At 36.1% G+C, this 20,761-nt stretch overlaps 1 protein-coding gene across 1 annotated transcript in view; it reads right to left on the minus strand.

Annotated features, from left to right (window-relative positions):
• HBS1L (HBS1 like translational GTPase) overlaps positions 1-20,761 on the minus strand; it is a 59,055-nt gene that overhangs the window by 9,624 nt on the left and 28,670 nt on the right. Inside the window, exons 5-12 of the mRNA XM_058834234.1 lie at positions 15,573-15,681; positions 7,314-7,570; positions 6,692-6,857; positions 5,520-5,637; positions 2,751-2,897; positions 2,022-2,096; positions 1,146-1,263; positions 893-961 (exon numbers count right to left, since the gene is read on the minus strand). Coding sequence (XP_058690217.1) covers positions 893-961; positions 1,146-1,263; positions 2,022-2,096; positions 2,751-2,897; positions 5,520-5,637; positions 6,692-6,857; positions 7,314-7,570; positions 15,573-15,681 — 1,059 coding nt within the window. The remainder of the gene's footprint in view (positions 1-892; positions 962-1,145; positions 1,264-2,021; positions 2,097-2,750; positions 2,898-5,519; positions 5,638-6,691; positions 6,858-7,313; positions 7,571-15,572; positions 15,682-20,761) is intronic.

Raw genomic sequence — 20,761 nt, forward strand, 5'->3', positions numbered from 1 at the left:
TTACAATCAGTATTTTGATCTGATTTTTTTTTTGTACCTCCCCTATAAATGCCCTAAATAGAAAGCAAAATGCCTTAAAATATGAATTTCAATGATCATATTTGATTACAAATATTTACAACAGTTCAAATCATGCTGTCATTTAGTTTGCAACATTTCTCAAGGGACCTACAGAATGTTTCAAATGGGATGAGTCTAGACGCCTTATTTCTTCTGAGTCACCTGCAATTTTAAATTACTAAAGGGAAAAAAAAGAAATCAAGTTTACCATGAAAATCTTACAGGTTCAAGGCAGTCTATTATTGCCAGACAATCAAAGTAAGAACTGGTTATAGTTCTTGCTGTTCCTATTTATTAATGCTAGGGAATAGCTCACTGCCTTAAATCCTTTGCTAGTTGTAACAGTCTCACCACCACCACCATTTTCTACACCTCACCTGCCCAAATTTTCATACAAAAATTAAGGAACATATCATTATTCACAACTACGACAATGAACAGAAATGGAACAAGACAAACTTGCTTAAAATCTAGGACTAGAAAGCAAAAGAGTCCAAAGCCACACTCATAAAAAGTTTGAGAAATACTGATTTAGTCCAGGAGAACCAGTTTGGGAAAGTCCCACATTCTGCCCCACAGAACCATGAACTTATTAGACAGACAAATAAGTGGTCATGCAGATTAGCTTCCTCAATTTCTTTTCCAGTGTGTTTCACCTTTAGCAGTACTACTTAAGATTTGGCAAGGAGTAGTACTTGAAAATGTACTGTTCTGGTCCAGCACTACACATGAAGTTTCAACTTCAAGTCTTATTTTGGCAGCATTTTTTAACACTTGTGTTAAATATCAGTGAAATTACTATAGTATTAGAAATATTATAAAAACAACCAACCTTTAAAAACATCAGCAACACACAGTCTAAAGGGTTTATCCACTGATCTCTGTGGTGGCTTGAAAGAATCTGCAAATAAATTGATAAGATCTTTTAGAATGTCTGTATATAATAACTATCTCAGCAACTTCTCAGTTAGAGGAATTAATTATGTTGCATTCCAATGACTCTGTCTCACATTTTCCTCAAAATAAATGTTTTAACACATACAGGACTAAGATGCTTCAATTTAAATGAGGAAAACTGCACTTACCAATTTGCTCTAACAAACAGTTTCCTTTATACCATTGTGTGAGGTCACTTGACTGACCCCTTGTGACTAGATTTTCACCACCAAGGCCACTTGTTGGGATATAAGCCACATCTGATTCCTAATAAAGAAAAAAACAGCATATATTAACAACAGGATCTCCTAGCAGAAGCAAGAGGTGCATTTTTTCAATGTTTGCATCTAAACTTTAAAAGAATAGTTGTCACATTCATATTTCCCCTGGAGAAGTCAAGTTACTCAGTGGATCCATTTCCTTTGTGGTTACCTCTTGCCTGATCACTCTGCTCCAACAAAGAGCTGGAGACACCTAGATATGATGGTATCAATGCTGACAACTAGAAACTGAGTTCAGGTAACACAGTCCTCCATGTTTGACAGGCAAAATTTTGGTTTGAATTGCTGCTTTATGCATAGGGATTGCAGGAAGACCACAGCCAGTCCAAATGAACAGTAGTTAGAACTGAGAAAACATGAGAGGGGCATTCTCATGAGGTCATAATCCACACTGACAACTGCTCCAGTATAAAACTCTCTACTGTATTTCATGTAATCTTGAACATTAAGATAGACCATTCTTGGTCTCTTCTGCTTTGTAGACAACAATCCCAAGAAACTACAAGTGATCTGAGTACCCCAAAGATTCAACAGACCTAAACAGAGATGATGACACAAAGAGTATTAAAGAACTGACTACCCTTATGTAGGGCTCAATGTCACCCTCCCAGGAAGAAAAGGAAACTGCTACATTAAGTACACCTAGTAGTCCCAAGGAAGTAACACAAAATAACCTGACTGTAGGAAAAGCTCATCCCACCCAGAAGCTTAAACAAAGCAACAAAGACCTCACAAATATATTACCTTAAAGCCAGCTTGCTTAAGAAATTGGCCAAGCTTACTTGTAATTTCCTGAAATCTTTCCTGTTGCCAATTGACCTAAAATAAAGCACAGATTATGATAAGATAATAAAATTATGGATTTTTAACCATGACTTGAACATGCAGCTGCATGTCATCAATTCTGTAGTAGAAACAGATGTGTATTCATAAACACGAGATTTCCAGGTGCATTCACACTTTAATATAGAAGACACATTAGCAATTACTGATCACAAACTGATCAATAATTGCAAGCCCTTCTAATTTCAATAGCAACTTTTTTTTAAAGGTTACACAAAATTCAGATTCAGTAAGATATATTAAACATAGTAGTAACTTAAAACATAAATATTAATCCTTAACACACTTTACACATTTAAATAAAACTATTGAGATCTTGAACTGAATGACCACCAAGATGATCTTACAGATGCTGCTGAGATCAACTGTTACGTGATATTTCCACAAGCACAAAAGGGACCCCTCCTCATTTTTGCACCAAAATTAACCTTTTGTGTACTTTGAAAATACACCCATAAGTAAAAAGAATGGCATCATAAAGTCCAGACATAAGGGACAGAGCTGGAAAGCAAAGAAACAATGCCTTATTATTCGTTTCACAATACTGATCCTTAAACTTAATATCCACCAATCTAGACAGAAGCCCTTCAATGAAGAAAAGCCCTTAAATGAAGTAAACTAAAAGTGTACCTGGTCCATTTTATTGACTGCAACAGCCAACTGTGTCACTCCAAGAGAACGCACTAATAATCCATGTTCTCGCGTTTGTCCACCCGTCTCAAACCCTGCCTCAAACTCTCCTCTGCTGGCATCCACTACCAAAATTGCCACATCAGCCTACATTATAAAGGAAAAAAAAATGAAAAGTGGTTAAGAGGTGGAAATAATCTGGATAAATACCTCAGTCAGTAACATTTCACACAAAACTTACTTTACACAGGAAGAATCCTGTTGTGCTCCGAATGTAATTGAAACTGCTCAATCCCATCTTGTATTATGCCCACTTCAGTGAGATATTATGGCATTATGTCATCTTATGTCATAAACCAGCACATCCTGGTTAAACACAGGACAACACTGATCTGGGCAACCTGTCCCCTTCAATCTACCCACTCTGGATGCTGCACTGATTTAAACAAAAGCAGCCTACGCTCAGAAGCTTTAGAACACAATATATGAGCACAATGTCCAGTTCTCCCTGCCTCAGTCTCTACACCCTCTTAGTGAGAAGCTGCAAAAATTACAAACAAATCACCACACTACACAAATGGGACAACCAGTTGTACTGTACAGTTGACTATATGCTGGTTGTGAACGCTTCACAGTCCACTTAACACATTGGAGCTTGCCAAAATCACAAGGTGGCAAAGACAAAGCAGCCTGTTTTATCACTCTGCCAAAGCATTAAGAGCAAATAGTCTACAACACTGCACAAAAGTCAGCATGTAAGCACTGGTAAAATCACTGATCTTGCTGTTAGCCTTAAACACTGCTAACATTTCTTGTACTTTTCCTGCTTTGGTAAGTAATCGCCAGTTAGTTCATCATAATGTTAAGTGATGGCAACAGAAGTGAACAACAGCAAAGGTGCTGGTGTCAACAGGCAGGGGTAAGACAATTTCAGAGGACTGAGGACACAGATATAATGGAAAGTGAGGGGAAAAAGTGGTACTTTCTCCCATTCATTAAATGGTTATGCTTCAGAATTCCAGGAAAAAGAACAGCGTCCTGACTCTGAACTTCCCTCACCTCATCCTAGGCATGAAATCCCCACAGCTCAGAGATGGCAGCAGTATGAGATCGGGAACATCCTTTTCTCAAAGGATGACTGATTAATTTCCTCAGAACTCCCAGTCTCAGAAGTGCATTGCAGTGAACTTCTTCAAAAAATAGATATCCTCCATTTTCTACATTATAAAAACAGTACACCCCAGGACTTACTGAATGTGCATCAAAGGCCAGATTTTGGCCTTGATAAGGCTGATTTGCATTTTGCATAACAGTAGTTGGGGATTCACCTCCTAACAGCATTCTCTGCAATAAAAAGGCACTAAAGCCTTTTCCAGCCATTGCTTCAGCACTGAGCCTACTCTAACAGGCAACGGAAAGTTGCAAAGTTTCAGTGATTCCTTAATAGGCTCCAGAACAGACCAGTCCCTCATCACCCCGGGAGCTGGAACACAGACATAACAAGCTTTATTCAGTCAGCCCTGTCTTCTGCTAAACTGCTACAATTGCTGGGGGATCTGCAACTCTTCTCTTAATACTTCTGCCTGTGTTACTTTTCCCACAAAAGAAAAAGACTATTTAAACAACAATTGTAAAGAAATAGCACATCTGAATCAACGTTTTCCACTGCTCTGAAACTGAAGATTCACTTCTAGTTTTAAAACTCATAAAAAATTGCTACAACACATATTCCACCATATAGATGGCTGTATAGGCATTACACCATAATTTGCAAACTTCTGACTATTCTGCAGCCTACCCATTGCGTCACAAGATCTGAATTATCACCCAGGCTCTGCTTCAGAGCTAAAGCAGAACTTGGGACAAACCAGTCTCCCTACAGTGCAGTTCTCTATCTGTACAATCATACTAGCAGTACTCATCCTAGCACTCAACAAAGATCTTAAGATATAACCCGTGTTTCAGACAGTTATGACACACATAAAGCAAAAACCTATACACAGATTAGCTTTGAAAAAAAAAAAATTGATTCAATGTCTACTTTGGAGAATCAATTTCATTATTTAAAAAAGGGTGTCTTTAAGTGAAAAAAAAAGCAACAATCACTCCTTTTATATCATGTAACCACATTATTTTTCCCCTGCCTTTGAGGTATTACTCCCTCAAATAACTAATCTACAGGAGACTGAATTCAGTGCGTAGTGTCCAATACTTTTGACTTCACCTAGTGTTCCTAAAACAAGTGGCATGCAGTCTCTGCAAATATCCTCTTGACAAGATAGATGTATTCTGTATAAATTTTGTTATTTGTTTTCTCATCCCCCACAAAAATATACTGTAAAACAAAAAAAATTAGTTTTGCTTGACCGATAAATCCTTTTTCTTTAAGCTCAAAATCACTTAAAATCTTAACCTACATTATTTTCACAGAACTACTCACTGAATAGCCATATACCACATCTGAATAGCTTTCAAAGCACAAATGTGATTTCATCAAACTGCAACTTACTATTAAATTACTTGCATAATAAAACCCTCTTCTCAAATATTAGCATCACAAAAAAAAAAAAGCAACTACATTTAATGTTTAACAAACATTCTTTTTTAAGTTTAGAAAACGCAAAGATAGATTAACACCATCAATTATTCCATCCCACCTCAGATTTTAAAAGAAAAAAAAAACCAAAAAGAATTTAAGAAGAAGTTACAAATAATACTGATACTGGAAAAAGCATTTTTCCAGTATAGCTAAAGATAGACTATCTTTACCTGTGCAGCTCCTGTGATCATATTTGGAATGAAGTCTTTGTGGCCTGGAGCATCCATCAGTGTAATTACTTTCGTTGGTGTCTCAAATTTGGTCATACCCACATCCATTGTCACTCCCCTTCAACAAAACATACATGTAATGCACCATTAAAACTGCTTTAAAACTTCACAGAGATACAAAATAAGCTATTAAAAACACAACCATGAAATTATACACTTCATATCTTTCACTGATTTAGCCTTCACCACAGGGGCACCTGCATGTTGGAAGAGCAGACCTCGTTATTTATTCTTACCTTTATTTTAATAAATCCAGTTGTGAAGAAAAATACCCAAAATTCCCAGTACTACCATGCACTTACAGACTGTATCACAACAAGCACAGCAAGAACATGACAATTGAACTGTGTATTTAAATCACTACTAATTATACTTTTGAAATTTAGTTCTTCAGAAAAAGGTATCAGAGTAAGAGAAACAAAGCTGAGTTTAAAAAAACAACCATCAGTGGTATAGGACTACAGAGATACAGTTACACATTCGCAAAGATCCACAGGCAGAAGTCCTGATTACCAAGGAGGGATCACTACACACTTAGTTCCACATCTCGCTAACCTCCACATGCTCTGCATGAGATGGATAAAATCCATCTCACCAAATGCAAACACCTGCCATACACATCTATATCTGGGTATAGTCATCTGCATCTCCCTTTACAGACAATCCAGCCAGATAGGAACTTTCAAGGGACAAAACATCTTGTAGTAACAGATACTTTTAGTATGCTACTTCCAATCACCAAAATTCCCAACAACAAAATAAATCCCCCAAAATCTGAAACATTTATAGATGACTCCAGAAAGTTTGTTTTTTTTTAAATAAAAAACTCAGAGCAAAGAGAAAATAGAACCAATCAAAAATACCAATTCAGAAGACTCACTTTTCAATATAAAAATCTAATTTTAAATTTCATATTTCAAATTAATAAGGATCTTTTATAAAGCATACAAATATAATTGTTAATTTAATTTTTTTAGTACTTTTTTTTAAAGTAATCTAAGTCACATGTGACAGACTGACATTTCATTGCTTAGTTTAGCAGACTAATATTTTCTAATAAATGCTGTTCTTTCACAGAAAAAAAGGTAGCTCCCATCAAAATGTATTTCTACCTTTCTCTTTCTTCACCAGTTTCATCCAAGACCCATGCATAGGCAAATGAAGCTTTACCAGCCTTTTTAGATTCCTGTTCGTATTTGTGCATAGTTCTTTTGTTCACATTTCCCAAAAGGTAGAGCAAATGACCCATTAAAGTACTTTTGCCAGCATCAACATGTCCTGTGGAAGAAAATAAATATTACAGCAATTTTATTCATTCATATAATTTGGGTATAGCTCAAGAAATATACTAAACATATGAACATCACATGCACTGATAATGCTTCTGTAATCCATAGAATTTCATAATCCTGTGAGATAGAGACTCAGGAACACAGTTTATTGTAACAGCCAGTTAGCATGACAGCCTCCAAATTCATGCTAACAAGAACACACTGCAACAATGAAACCAAACCAAACATGCTCTGTATGCTCAAAGGGATGCTAAGTCAACCTCACTGTCCAAGTCAGAGATATCTGAATGTAATCCCTCCAAAAAATGCAGATGCAACTGAAAACAGTATGAGATTTCCCTTCCCTGGCATGAGGACAGTTTTGCTTCTGTATGACTTCCAGATTATATCAACACAGTTTTTAAACTTTATGTTTGTCAGAAATGTAATTTAACAGTATTACCTATTACCACCAAATTCAGCAGCTGCTTTCCTCCTTGTCTCTTCTCCAACTCTGCTTTCACATCTATTTGTTGTTTTGCCTTGCTTGACTTTTTTGCTGGAGTAGGCACCATATTCTGATCTTCTGAAACCTGCACTACTTGGGGTGAAAGAGCAGATTTTGAGACAGCCTCAAGTACCCCAGAAGCTACACTGGCATCTTCGGGTAACAGTCCTTTCTGAGGTGTATTACTGTGGCCATTTTCCTCAGCAAGCGCACTAGGGGAAAAAACACAAAGAATGCAAATGGCAAAGAAGACATGGAAATAGGAGAGAGAAATTGACTTTTCCCTTCACTATCATGTAAACCCCAAGGAGTATGTGATAAGCCCACTAAGGTGGAATTGATAAGCAGCTGGATAAAAACTGCACAGATACCAGCTCTGAACATCTTGTCTGAAAAACACTATTTACAAAAGCAAGATAAGAAGAAATCTTGTAAAATATATAAAAAATAGATAAACAAGCTTTCCTTTAACAGGAAAGGAAAGGACAATTATGCAGAACAACCACAGAGCAGGTTTCTTCTGAACTAAGAGCCCAAGTCAACTTTGAAGCACAGATCCTGAAAAAGTTTCCACATACAGTACCATTACTATTATCTGAACATAGTTATGTTTTATTGTGAGAACAGCAATACAACATAAAGAGCGGATATTAAGCACATGTAAGCTGCAATTTAAAGTGCAATGCTTATATAGAACTGTAACAGATGAGTTAAGATTTATCAATATTGAAAAAATTTGTTTAAGGCATCCAGGACTAAAGAAGTTTGGATTCTCAAACTCCCTTTTTCTAGTACCCTGTTCTACAAATCACCATACTAATCCTAATGGTAAATAATCCTAAATGTATTATTTTTTTACTCTCTTTTTATCTCCATTTTGTAAATGAACATATTTTCCTGATTTACATAAGCTTTCTGAGAATGTACAATATTATTCTTTACCTGACGTAGCAAAGATGCTAACTAAAAACAAACACTAAGTAATATTTTAAAGACAGTAAAAGCTTTCTTACTGCCTGACAAAGCTGCATGGTGAATCATCAATGTAAGAAACGAGACAGGAATAGAAGCAGTTATTACAGGTCTGCCAACATTCTATCACAGCAAATGTCAATATACAAACCACTGATTATACAGTAAAATGAAAGACCCTGCAGACACTATATTTAAAATTTTATCCAAGGGGAAGAAGCTTCTTCCCCTGGAAAACTGGAGATCTGTTCAAACTCAGTACCATAATGCTGCAGACTGCTTTCTCTGGAAAAGATTAATGCAGGCTCTCAGAGTCAAGTGTTTCCACATCCACACTGAAATCTTCACTCCCCACTGTCTATTTACATGCCACAATTAACTACCCAGTTTTAATCTTTTCAATTTCTACAAACAGAACTATTTGTTTTGGTACTTTAGAATCCCACATTGTGACATCTCAGCTCTTATTTGACATTAGTTCTCATTTTCTGTCTGTGTAGGAGTATTTGCATTGCATTAGTCCCTTTCCATTACACAGATCTCATGGAACAACACAGTCTAAACATGTTAGTCTACTAAACAAAGCTGTTGAAGAGTTATGATCTAAAAAATTAAACATAAATGTTCAGATCAAACACAAACTGAGCCTTTCATTAGAGCAGTAACATGGGACATTTTATGGCTCCCCCTTCTTCCCCACAGTTTCAGAACCCACCTGTTTTATCAGCACTGCAGCAGACTGATTGATTTTGACACCTTTTCATAAGGCCCAAAGCCAATTTTTTCTCTTGATTGTGAGACCAAAGCAGAAATTCCAACACTCATTTTTTTGGCTACAGTTCCAAAACCCAAGGTCAAGTTCTTGCCTCAAGGCTAGATACCCAGGCATGTTTCCCAAATTAGCTAAGCAAACAACCTGTTTTATGCCAGCCATGATGGCTGCAGGGGTACAGATGGTATCTCTGCTTCTGCATCATGGACAGACAATTCTGTATAAAGTCTATTTGATATTAAATAAAATCTAGATGTATAAAGTCTATTTATATTTTTCTATTAAAGTCTTTTCTAAAAAGAAGTTACTCCATCAAAATAGTCAAAGCCACTTGCAGGAGGACAAGTTTCTATCAAACTGCTGTCTTAGGTCACACAATCTTGACATTCTAGAATTCACACTACAAAGCCAACTGTTCTGTATCACCAGCTATCGCTCCAATGTTACAGATAGCATTGCAGCTTGACAAGCTGAATAACCTTTATAACACTCGATTCTCTAAACCAAAACAATAGCTTTACATGTAGCAATGAAGAAAGTTGATTACACATTAATTATTCCACAGGGAAAAAAGTCACTATGAGCATTTATGCTTTCTTTTACTGGAAAAGGTTAGTGCACTTCTATAAGACTGAACAGAAGGCTCAGATTTTAAAATTCCTTAAATAGTACATTAAGGTTTAGCTAAAAATCTACTTTGGAATGGCAAAACAATTATTATCTCCAATGTCTCTGCAGGGAAATTTTACTTCATGAAAATGGACTGGAAAAAATCAAGTTGATAGAGGGTAAATATACAAAGAATTGTGGCAACAAAGGTTTCTACATATTTTAAAAATACGTATTAAATATCATCTGAATTATGTAAAGTATACCAAATAATTTTTGTCTCAATCATTTAAGAGAGCCTCATATATTTACAATTAATCTGCATCATACAACTTTCATAAAGATTAAGACTCTTCCATGTTTTCCCTTTTTTCAGGCAAACTTCAGTTCAGTCTCAGCATAATATCAAGCATGTTCACACTAAAGTACCAGGACTAGTGCCAATATGCAAAGGTCACACCGAAATGCAAATATGGTATTTTACATTGGTATCAAGTTTTCTTCCTTGAAAGTCTAATATTTGAAGTTCTGGAGAAAACTATTTGTATAAGAAGTCATATCAAAACAGCCTTTACAGCTGGCAATAGTTTTTCTCTCCTTTTCTGTGCCTGCATTTCTTCTCAAACCATATTTTCAAAAGTAAAAAAATTTAAAAGGCACTTATTTAGATGAAGTTGAAAGTAATGTGACCCAAAAACATAACTCTCATATTTTCCCATAGCTTTCCAAAATATAGTCAAGCATTGTCACATCAGCCTATTAGCAGACAAGAATGTATTTTCAAAGAGAAGTTATTTGTAAGCCTCTAAATTTCAGTTCATTTAACTAGGTAACAAATCTTCTTCTAATTGCAAATGCTAAGATCTTCCTGCAGGCCAAAGCCTATGTCAGTAAGGAGTCCCCAAAACAGAATGGATTTTGTGTGGTAGAATTCAAACTAATTACAGCATCTGAAAGAACCATGGTTATTGGCACAGACAATAAGTACTCTCATTTCTGCGTAGCTTTCATTGCAACCACCAATACTTAAGACTGCCAAATAGCTTTTATTTTGGGTGATGCAAAGAAAAAGTGCTAAATTCAAATGAAATGAGTGAAATGAGGCTCCAGCCATCATTAGGCCTTACTACTTTTTCAAGGGTACAGTATTTGAACAGTCAGTACACTGCTAGAGTTTAAAAATTTCAGATATTACTGTGTTTTGGAAACCTGGATACAACTTGCGCCACAATAAACCTAGACTTGCCATTTCAGAGAAGAAACATCAGAATGGACAGAGCATATGATCTACTTAAAGAGTATCCCTAATAACACAATCTGGCTTTTTGCTGACCAGTGTCAGGAAAAGGGAGAGCAAGTTTATTGCTAGGTACCAAAAGAGAGAAGTGGGCAGATTAAATTCCAGTCTCATGGAAGTACATGAAGAGAAATGCAGCAGTAAGATACTGACAGTTAAGTTATGACTCAAGGCAACCAGATGAGTAGTTTATTGAAAGTTTGATAATGGCTCAGAAAAATGCTAAGGAGCTCCACTTCTGACAGTCAATAAACAAAATTAATGACACTGGAAATGCTCTTCCACTAGCCTCTTCCCACAAGGTTTTTCAAAATTATTGAATTTAAACATGTGTCAGAAGGTAGTACCTAGTGTGCTACTAGTGCAGGTAGTTGAGAATATAACCAAGTCAACTGTACTAGAAAGCATCTTTGGTAGCAAAGTTCCAGCTTGTTCTGAACCATGATGACCTACCATATGAGGAAAAATTTATATTGGAGGAAGACCACTTCCTAAACCATTGCTTGCATCATTGTTTGAGAACTTGATGGAACTATCAAAAGCAGTCTCAGTTTGCCAGCCACTGCTATGTGGTTATGTGGAGCCATTATGCTGATTATGCAACTCAACTTCTTTGAAAGGACAGAACTATTACAAACCTTGCATGTGCACTGAGATGATGTACTCAAGAAAGCTCGACCATCAGCAATTCAGGTGCAAATGTCAAAACAGCCTACCACAGCTCTTTTGAAAATCATCAGACAAACCAAAGCCAGGCAAGGGCCAACATTTAGTCAAAACTAAAAATGCCAGGCCATAAACTTCCTATGCTGTCTTGCCAACAAAGACCATAACAGCAATCTGAATATGTTATGGTTACATTACTGTTTTCTGGGAAATATTAGTAAATACAACATATGTTGTTATAAGATGTTAGAAGGCAATCAATCTCCCACAAGTATTAAAAGGTTCACACCACCACACATTCAAAGAGAACCTGAAAGCTCATCTGCTAAATATTAACTCTTCAGAATTTAGCTTTTAAACATTATTTTCAATTTTCTAGTCTGGATGCTGGGTGAATTATTTTTACACAACTGACTCCTTCGGCGTACTTACAGTCATTACAGAAATGTCTACATTTATTTCCCCTTTCAAGATTATTAATTACAAAATATTGGTCAGACTAGTTAAAATAATCAACCCTTTTTTGGTCACAACTTCTTCTGCCTTCCTTTATTACTTAACAGAAAGAAAAAGCCCAGTAAACAGTTTTGCTAGAGCATCAGTTTACCAGCAAACTCCATTTTCTATAGACAATCCCACTAAGAACACCCAGCAACAAAGGCAATCAATGCTCAAAGCAACTAATGACTTCTAATAATTCATCAGTTTCAAGTAAGATTCACTGATTTATATGAGGTTATACTTCATAACATGAGTGAATCACAGACTGAATATAGTCAAAGAATGGGATTTTTTGCTAATGCAAGGCTGCTGCTTTTAAAAACATGGTCCAAAAATTACCTTTAAGATCCCATATGAGTAACAACAAAAACTAGTTCATATGTATTATACCATTTCCTTCTAATGGCATCTGCACCAGCACCATACAAATATTTTGGGGTAAAAGGGGCAGAGTTACATATGTTTTAGAATCAATTTAGAATGCTTTGAGTAATTTATACTGTTGCTTTTGCTCAGTGACATAAACAATGTACTTAAAAAGCTGTATTATCCCTGCAGTAAATTAACAATTTAACAAGAACATAAAGAAGTTATGAACAGGGTCAAAGGAACAAGTCTTTCTTAGGTGTTAAGAAACACAGATTCCTTCTCTTCCTTAACAAACTATCCTTATTCTGCCATTAATCCAGAAGGTAACTGCAAAAGAAAAAAAGAACCCTAATACTCATTGAACTGAGGTGGAGGCTCATGTTTTGTTTTCTTTTTCAACTTTAGAAAAAGATGATTCTCTGCTTCTATAAAGTCAATGTCACAGGCCTTGGCAGTGCCACCACAGCAGTCTGTTAGACAAATGAAGAAAGGAGGCCCTTATCAGATTCCTTGAAGAAGGGTTCTTTCAGACAGGTAACTTTACCATTTAAATTGTATCTTCTTCCATATTCATTGATTAGCTGTGCTCCAAATCTCAAGCTGGTTTATGAATCATTCCACTTCTGACCTATTCCACCCACTTAAAGCTAAATACCTAATGTATAAGCAATTTCTACAGTAAAAAGAAGTTTGCTTTCAATTAGTATTTCAGCAGTACCACTGAGTGAGATGAATTAAAAACTATCTTCACATTCACAGAATAACCAAATAGTTTAGGTTATAAGGGATCTTTAAAGGTCATATAGTCCAACCCCCCCTGCAACTAGATCAGGTTGCTCAGAGCCTGGTCCAATGTGATTTTGAAAGTTTTCATGCATGGGGCATCCACCACCTCTTTGGGGAACCTGTTCCAGTGTTTTAACACCCTCATTGTAAAAAACTTCTTCCTTACATATGATCAACTCTCTTGCAGTTTAAAACCATTACATCCTTTGCCCTGTCAGAACAAGCCCTCCTAAAATGTCTGTCCCCATTTTACCCCCTTTAGGTACTGGAAAGCTGCAATGAGGTCACCCCAAAGCATTTTTTTCTTCAGGTTAAGCAACCCCAGCTTTCTCAGGCTGCCTTCATAGGAGAGGTGCTTCTTCCCTCTAATAATCTTAGTGGCCTCCTCTGGGTGCACTCCAACAGGTCCATGTCTTTCCTATGCTGAAAACCCCAGAACTGAATGCAGCACTCCAGATGGGGTCTCACAAGTACAATATTAAGGATTTATCAAAAGGATTTACCCACAGGTCCTGAAGGCTTCATCTTTCTTCTGCTACTGAACTGTAAGCAAACATGATACAAACTATGTCAAGTGTCCCTAAAAATATGCAGAATGGGTAAGAACCATGTTGGAGACAAACACCTTTGACCACAGACTGAGTCGCCACTAGCCTATCCAAGAATTACTTTAGTCTACAGATGAGGAAGCATTCTTCTTATCTCCTGTGGAGCAGGCACACATGCTTAGTAAGTATCAGACACAAAATTCTGTATTTGCTCTTTTTTAGAAACAAACATTTTAAATAGCCATTATTATAGATTAAAAAAAAGAAAAATCAATCACTACTTAAAATTAGCTGGCACATCTTCTTCACTTGGTTAATATTTCTTTATTTTTGTAAACTAAAATTAAATTCCAAATTAAATTACTACACAAATGTCTCCATGAAAAACTCCAACTTCTAAGAAATTTAATAAGAACATAAGAGATGAAGGTGCCTGGAACTTCATGAGTCTAGTTGTCAAAACCAGAGCCACTGATTAGTAGACAGCAAGAGAAAAAAAATATTACTTCCTTTATGTATCACAAATCTCAAACAGTACAGACAATTTGAAAGCCCCAGAAATTTTTCATTTGGAGCTTATTGCATCTGAGATTGAATGAAGGTGATGTCTTTTAGCAATGACATTTACCAGCATAAAGGAATAATGACATCAGCTTCACTCCTTGTATTAAATGTGCTTAACTAGATGAAACTGCTTGCTTTCCACCCAGTTATCAAACATACACAAGACACTGTAAGATAAAGACAATGCTGCCCTCTTACTCCCAACAATGCTCTCCAGATCAGAACTACAAACGCTGTAGGATAAAGTTGGGATGTTGGCACTTACACTTGAGAATTTTATGACCTCAGGATGAACTATGCAATTTCTTGACACACATTAGATGGCTATTGTAAGACTGGATTCAAAAACAGAATAAGGGTACCTAGGTAAGAAAACTACATTAACCATTCTAAATAGAAATAGACAAAACCAGAAAATAGATAAAAATTATGGGGAGCCACAGAACACTGCACAATGATATTTCATGGAACATATTCCCAACATACATGCCCTGTCCTTATATATTTCTTTAACTATTCACTGATGGCTGCTGCTGTAGGTAGACTCTGAGATGTCTGCCGTCTTGCTCTCATGAGACATCCTCCTCAACAGTTCCAAGTCAGGATAAAATTAGAACCACTCTAATTTATCTATAGCGCAAGTAGGACCGAACTCTACAACAGTTGTACCCTGGACACCTGTTAAAGTTAATAAAAGCTGCAGAGGAAGGCAAGGTTTAGCTATAGGTGATTGGTTTCCCCATCAACTATTCTTAAATATATTACTTCCTTTGAAGAACAAGCAATTACAGTTAAGCTTTATTGATTTCATAATTCCACTTAGAGAACTAAATTTAAAATAAACGAACACCAAGAAAGTTCAGTATTCTATGAAGCGGATGTTTAAATAATCTGACAACCTGATATCTCTATGCACTATTCATAGTGAAAGGATTTGTTAAACTCAAAACGTGAGGTACCATCTTCTGAAAGTAATTCTGAGTCAAAAAAGAAGCTGAGATGGTTAGTTCTGAAGAGTGACACTAAAACTGCTGTGAAAAATAGAAAAAATTAGAAGAAAACTTGCTACAGGTGCATCAGTCTGAAAGAAGAGCTGCTGATGTACCTTGATGTATGAGGGCTTGGCTTACCATGGAACTTCAAATCCCATAGATTGTTTCTTTCCAGACACTGTCATTTTGGTAATTTTTGGCACAATTTCAGATTCCATTCTGGCTGACTGGGAATCCCTTGTTTTTCCTAGTAATAGACAAAAAGTAAGTTTGAACTTAAGGTTGTGACTAGCAAGTGTTAAATATAAAGTATAACAAGTCCCATTACTTCTCTCCAACCCAACTACACCAGTCCTTTATGACCAACTCTCACATTTCAGTGTCTTATGTGAATATATTACATAATTAATCAAAACAGTCTACAGTTAGATCTATTGTGAAAATCTCACCTCTATCTCCAAGCAATCACATGACACCTACACTATGCAAGAGCTTTTCTAGAAGCAGCTCTGCAGGACGCCAAAAGCATTTCATGCAATACGAGATAAAGAAACAGCTCACAGCTGCTCACTAGATGACTGGATTAATTCCTCTTTAGAGTTTTTCTTTTGCCTTAACATTGTTAACATTGTAAAGCAAAAAAATATGTACACCTCAGGGAATGCTAGCAGCAGCACCAGCTAAGTGTGGGTTGCAAGACCTTCCCTGAAATCTGAAAACAGTTGTCTCGTACTGAATTACACTCAAGAAGCCAAGCAATACTCCAAGGCTAGCTAATTTCAAGGCTATTTAGAAATAATTGCCAGAACTGAGTAACTTAAAGGTATTAACTTTTACCGTAACTTAAATGAAAACACAATTAAAGTTCATTTGTAATTTTGTGAAAGTAGTTGCACAACTAATACCACTGCAGTGTTATTAATTTCTTATCAAGCTGTAAAAAAAAGATAAATTATTTACTCTGCAGAGGAGGAGTTTATATATAAGTAAACTGGCCATTTTCATTACACAATTCCCTTGTTACTAGGTTAGGATCCTTTCTTCCTTCAAGGAAAACAACTTCCTGTTTTACAGCATTTGTGACAGCTGCTGCACATTGTGTTCTGAAGGATGTTACACACTTGACAAACCAAAGTAATAGCCCAAATTTAGAATTAGGTTGCAATTTTTAAACACTAGCTTTAACTTTTAAGCTTTAACTACAATGGCATCTGAAAACTAGAAAAATGCCACTGCTCTTCCAGTATTGGATTTGGATACTCAAGATACTCAAGAGTCAAGTGAATACCAAGTTACTCTTCGAAGTATTTTAGATATATTACATTAGGAAGAACTGTTGGAGCCATTTGGCCCTAGTGATTTATGTTAATGCTGCATTTCCTTCTAAAGCACAACGGCTACACCTTTAAACCACAAGATCATATTGGTTTGCAGGTTACATAAATGGTTGCGGTCAAGACTGCTGAAGATTTCAGGCAAGGAAGCAGAATACCACAGATGTCTACAACAGCAAACCAAAAAAGCACACAATCACAGTACAGATGGAGACGTTCTTATTTATCTGATGACTTGGTCTTCATCTCCCTCATTTGTCTTATCTGCTAATACTCATTTTATTTATATGCCACCTGCAGGTCTCTGGAAGAAGTAGCTTGTATGTGGTTTATTAATAGTTGCAGACAAATAAGAAAAAAAGATAAGGGAAAGAAAGGCAACAACAGAAAGCATGGGTTACAAGAATCTCATCATATAACAAACATATAAATATTTAGAATATAAAATTCTCACTGGACAGGGACTATTAGTTAAGCACAAAGATTGTGTTTCATCTTCAAGCTCTTATATTGATTGCTTTACAGCACTTTTTTAAAAAGTAAACACCTCAGTTATAGTAAAAATTACATTACTTTTGTTAAAAATTGGTATAATTTTTTCTGCATCAATTCTAACAATTTTCAAGCAGACATCATTTTCAACTGACAGATAAACATGAATGTTTTACATGCCATTTGAAAGCTGAATTCTCAGAAAATACCATGTTTGAAATCTGGCTACAAGTAACTAATAATTACAAAAACACAATTAAATTGAAATTAAATAAGTTGAAAGAAATGACAAAAATTAATGTTATGTAACTAAAAAATAACTTGCAATATATTAGTCCAAAAGTCAAAGATTTCACAAAATATATTTTCTCTAATCAATTTCAAAATTCAGCTTTACTCTGTACAAATAACACTTCAGTGTTTGAAACAGACCGAAAGTTGAATTGTACAAGAATACTAAACACATTCAACAAATGGAGTACTTGAGACAGAAGAAAAGCCTTAAAACTAGAATTTAGGAAACACTACAAGTTAAAAGAAGATAGAAAACTATAGTCACAAAGAACAAGAGAAAGTAAAATAACAGTCCATTAAAGCTGACAGTTTGGGTGGTTCTTTTCTTTATATATATGTGTGTGTGTGTGTGTTTGTGTGTGTGTGTGTGTATGGGCATGTGTATATGTATACACTTTAGTTTTATAAGTAACAATAATAAATAATTATATAAATAAATAAACACGAAAGCATAGTTGGAGCAAGGAAGCAGACTGGGATCATATAAAGACAAATCGAACCATAGAAATAATCCCAGAATGGCGACATTCAGACAGATGGAAAGGCAAGGCAAGAATTATTAGTAACACTACTGATAGAAGCATCAAATACAGTTTTCTGCCTTCAATGTTTTTATAACCAAGTACAATAAAATCAAGCAGCACATTTGAGATAAGGACCAAGTCTGTCTTTTATGCATTGCAGGCGCCATTAAAGATTAATAATTATGGCTTCATTACAAAGGACAGAAGGCTGGGAAAGGAGTATACTTTACTATCTAATCTATAGGGAACCGGAGAAAACTGCATGATAAATTCTTATCTGCTCTAGCAGGCAAAGCAAAAGCTATTTGGCACTTAACAGATTGCATGCAAATCTTTAAGTTGCACCTTGGAACTAAAAGGAAGTCAATGCACAAAGCTGATACAATTCTTAAAACACTTCTTAATCTACAAGCAGGGTACCCTATGGCAACTGAAGTGTACTACAAACCCAGAAAAAATGTAGAAACAGTAATCCCAATCTGGTTAGGACAAGAGCAGCTGTGGAAAATCAACTTCTGAAGGGAAAGGATTACAAGGATATACAGATTTTTGCCAAGAAGGCCTTCATAAAGTTCTTCATGCCTACTGCCATTTGGACATTCTCACACACCTAGGTAAGTCAATGGCAACAATGGCAATTTCCTAAATCAAGAGTACAGATAAAGTAAAAACAGATACATCTTTCACAAATTCCGAAAGCAGTCCCAATACCTTGTTACATTTCACTATTCTAAGCATTGCAATAAGTAAATCTAGGTGTGTATCCCTACAAGTAAATGCATTGATTGACATAACACCAGGAAAATTTAAAAATTTTCCTTCCACAGAAACACACAGTATACATTTATAAATCATAAAAATTAAAACTGAAAATAAAAAAGTAAAACCTTAAAGGCTTATCAGCATGACAGTTCTCACAATTCAAAATGTTCAGAACCCCAAACTTCTAGCCTATTTTAAGCAAAGTAGCTTCCATGGGAGGTAACCCTCAGGGCGGTATTTAGTAATTAGACTGCACTGACATCAGAGTACCTAGGCTAAAGCACACTGTAGCTACAAGTCAAACACTACTACAAAACTAAAAGTGTACTTACTGATGAACCTTGTCTCAGTATTAAACTGGGAACAGCCTAATGCCAAAGCTAACAGAGAAGACCTGCACATCCATTACTCCAATACAACCGGAGTGCATGATACCTTGACAAAGTTCTATTATTCTTGGCTGTGTTTTTACCTTTCCTGTGACAGCCAGTTGTCTCTGATTTAAAAGACTTTTGACTTAGTCAAAAAGTTTTACTAATGACACCTGATATAACTTCAAAATTGTTAGCAATACAACCCCAAAATCTGATGGCACAATGAAGTACCTGCAGGCTGATAAACATAGACAATGATGATGATGACATAGACAAATACATTTGCAGGAAGGAAGTAAAACATTGGGACAGTCTTTAAAAATTAACAGTGTCTCTTTAGACACCCAAGATGGAATAGCAAAAGCATAGATTTAGCCAACCACCTCCCTTCACTGTGAGCCACTCCCTTTGGATTTCCTTTCTAAAATTGGTTGTAAGAAGTACCTGTAGAAGATCTGTACAAACAAATCAAAAGATTACTCTGGCTACATTATCAAACATAACAGGCTTGATAAGTCCTTCTTTCAATTTGGTTCATATACATACTTAACACTGAAAGTAACAGGAAGACAAAATTAATCTTTTCTCTAATTCTAACGTTTCAGTAAATGGAAGAGTTGATTGGCAGTCTAGTCTGCTCCCAGGTAGTTTAGAGGTGAGTGAAAAGCAGAGTCTGTTAAACAGCCACTCTCTCAAGAAAGACACGCTGATATCAAATGGATATTGGCATATTTGGAGAAATGCATGCTAGCACTGGGTATTTAAATCCACACTGACTTTGTTCAGATGACCATATCTTTCCAACAGCAGAAACAAAATGCCACTCTTTTCAATTCCCATACACAGAAGCTTCTCCTCCCAAATAGTCTTTCACTCATCAAACAGTAAATTAGTACTGAAACTTTACTCAACTACCTCATTGTACAGAGAAGCCTGTTTCTGATACAGTGAACCGGAACGTTCCATGTGCCTGAATTCAGCTTGAAAAACAAAGACAAATGCCAAGTCAGGCATGCCTCGAGCCTATGCTTTTCCAGATGGCAACCCCATTTAAAGAAATCCACGTCTACTCACAAACTACTAAAGCTATATAAGCAGTGGCAAAGGATCACATGTTCAAGGGAATTATGTTCAAATTAAATGTAGGCAGCTTGCAATTAGTTTTTCACTTGCATGCTTTTGACATTTTTATTTGCTATATTGACTCTTTTCCAAATTCGATGTGCACTTCAAGGCAGCTGCATACCGTTTCAATTTTGAATAGGGCTGAGGATCTTACATTTAATTGGCACTTGATAGACAGAATAAAGCTATTTAAGCAGGTCCTCCTAATGCCATCTAAACCAGCACTGCCATGAAAAAAATATCACACATGCAACACCATGCTTTCTAACCTGCAAGATACGGTTCGCATCCTTTCCTCTGCTACAGACTTTCTATATAACCACAAACAAGCCACTTACACCTCTGTCTGCTGATTATACAGCACAGCCACCAATCACATAAAAGAAAACAGGGTGCTGGTTTTGTGCACCATGTCATGAGCT

This window comes from Poecile atricapillus, chromosome 3 (assembly GCF_030490865.1).
Source record: "Poecile atricapillus isolate bPoeAtr1 chromosome 3, bPoeAtr1.hap1, whole genome shotgun sequence".
Taxonomy (NCBI): Eukaryota; Metazoa; Chordata; class Aves; order Passeriformes; family Paridae; genus Poecile; species Poecile atricapillus.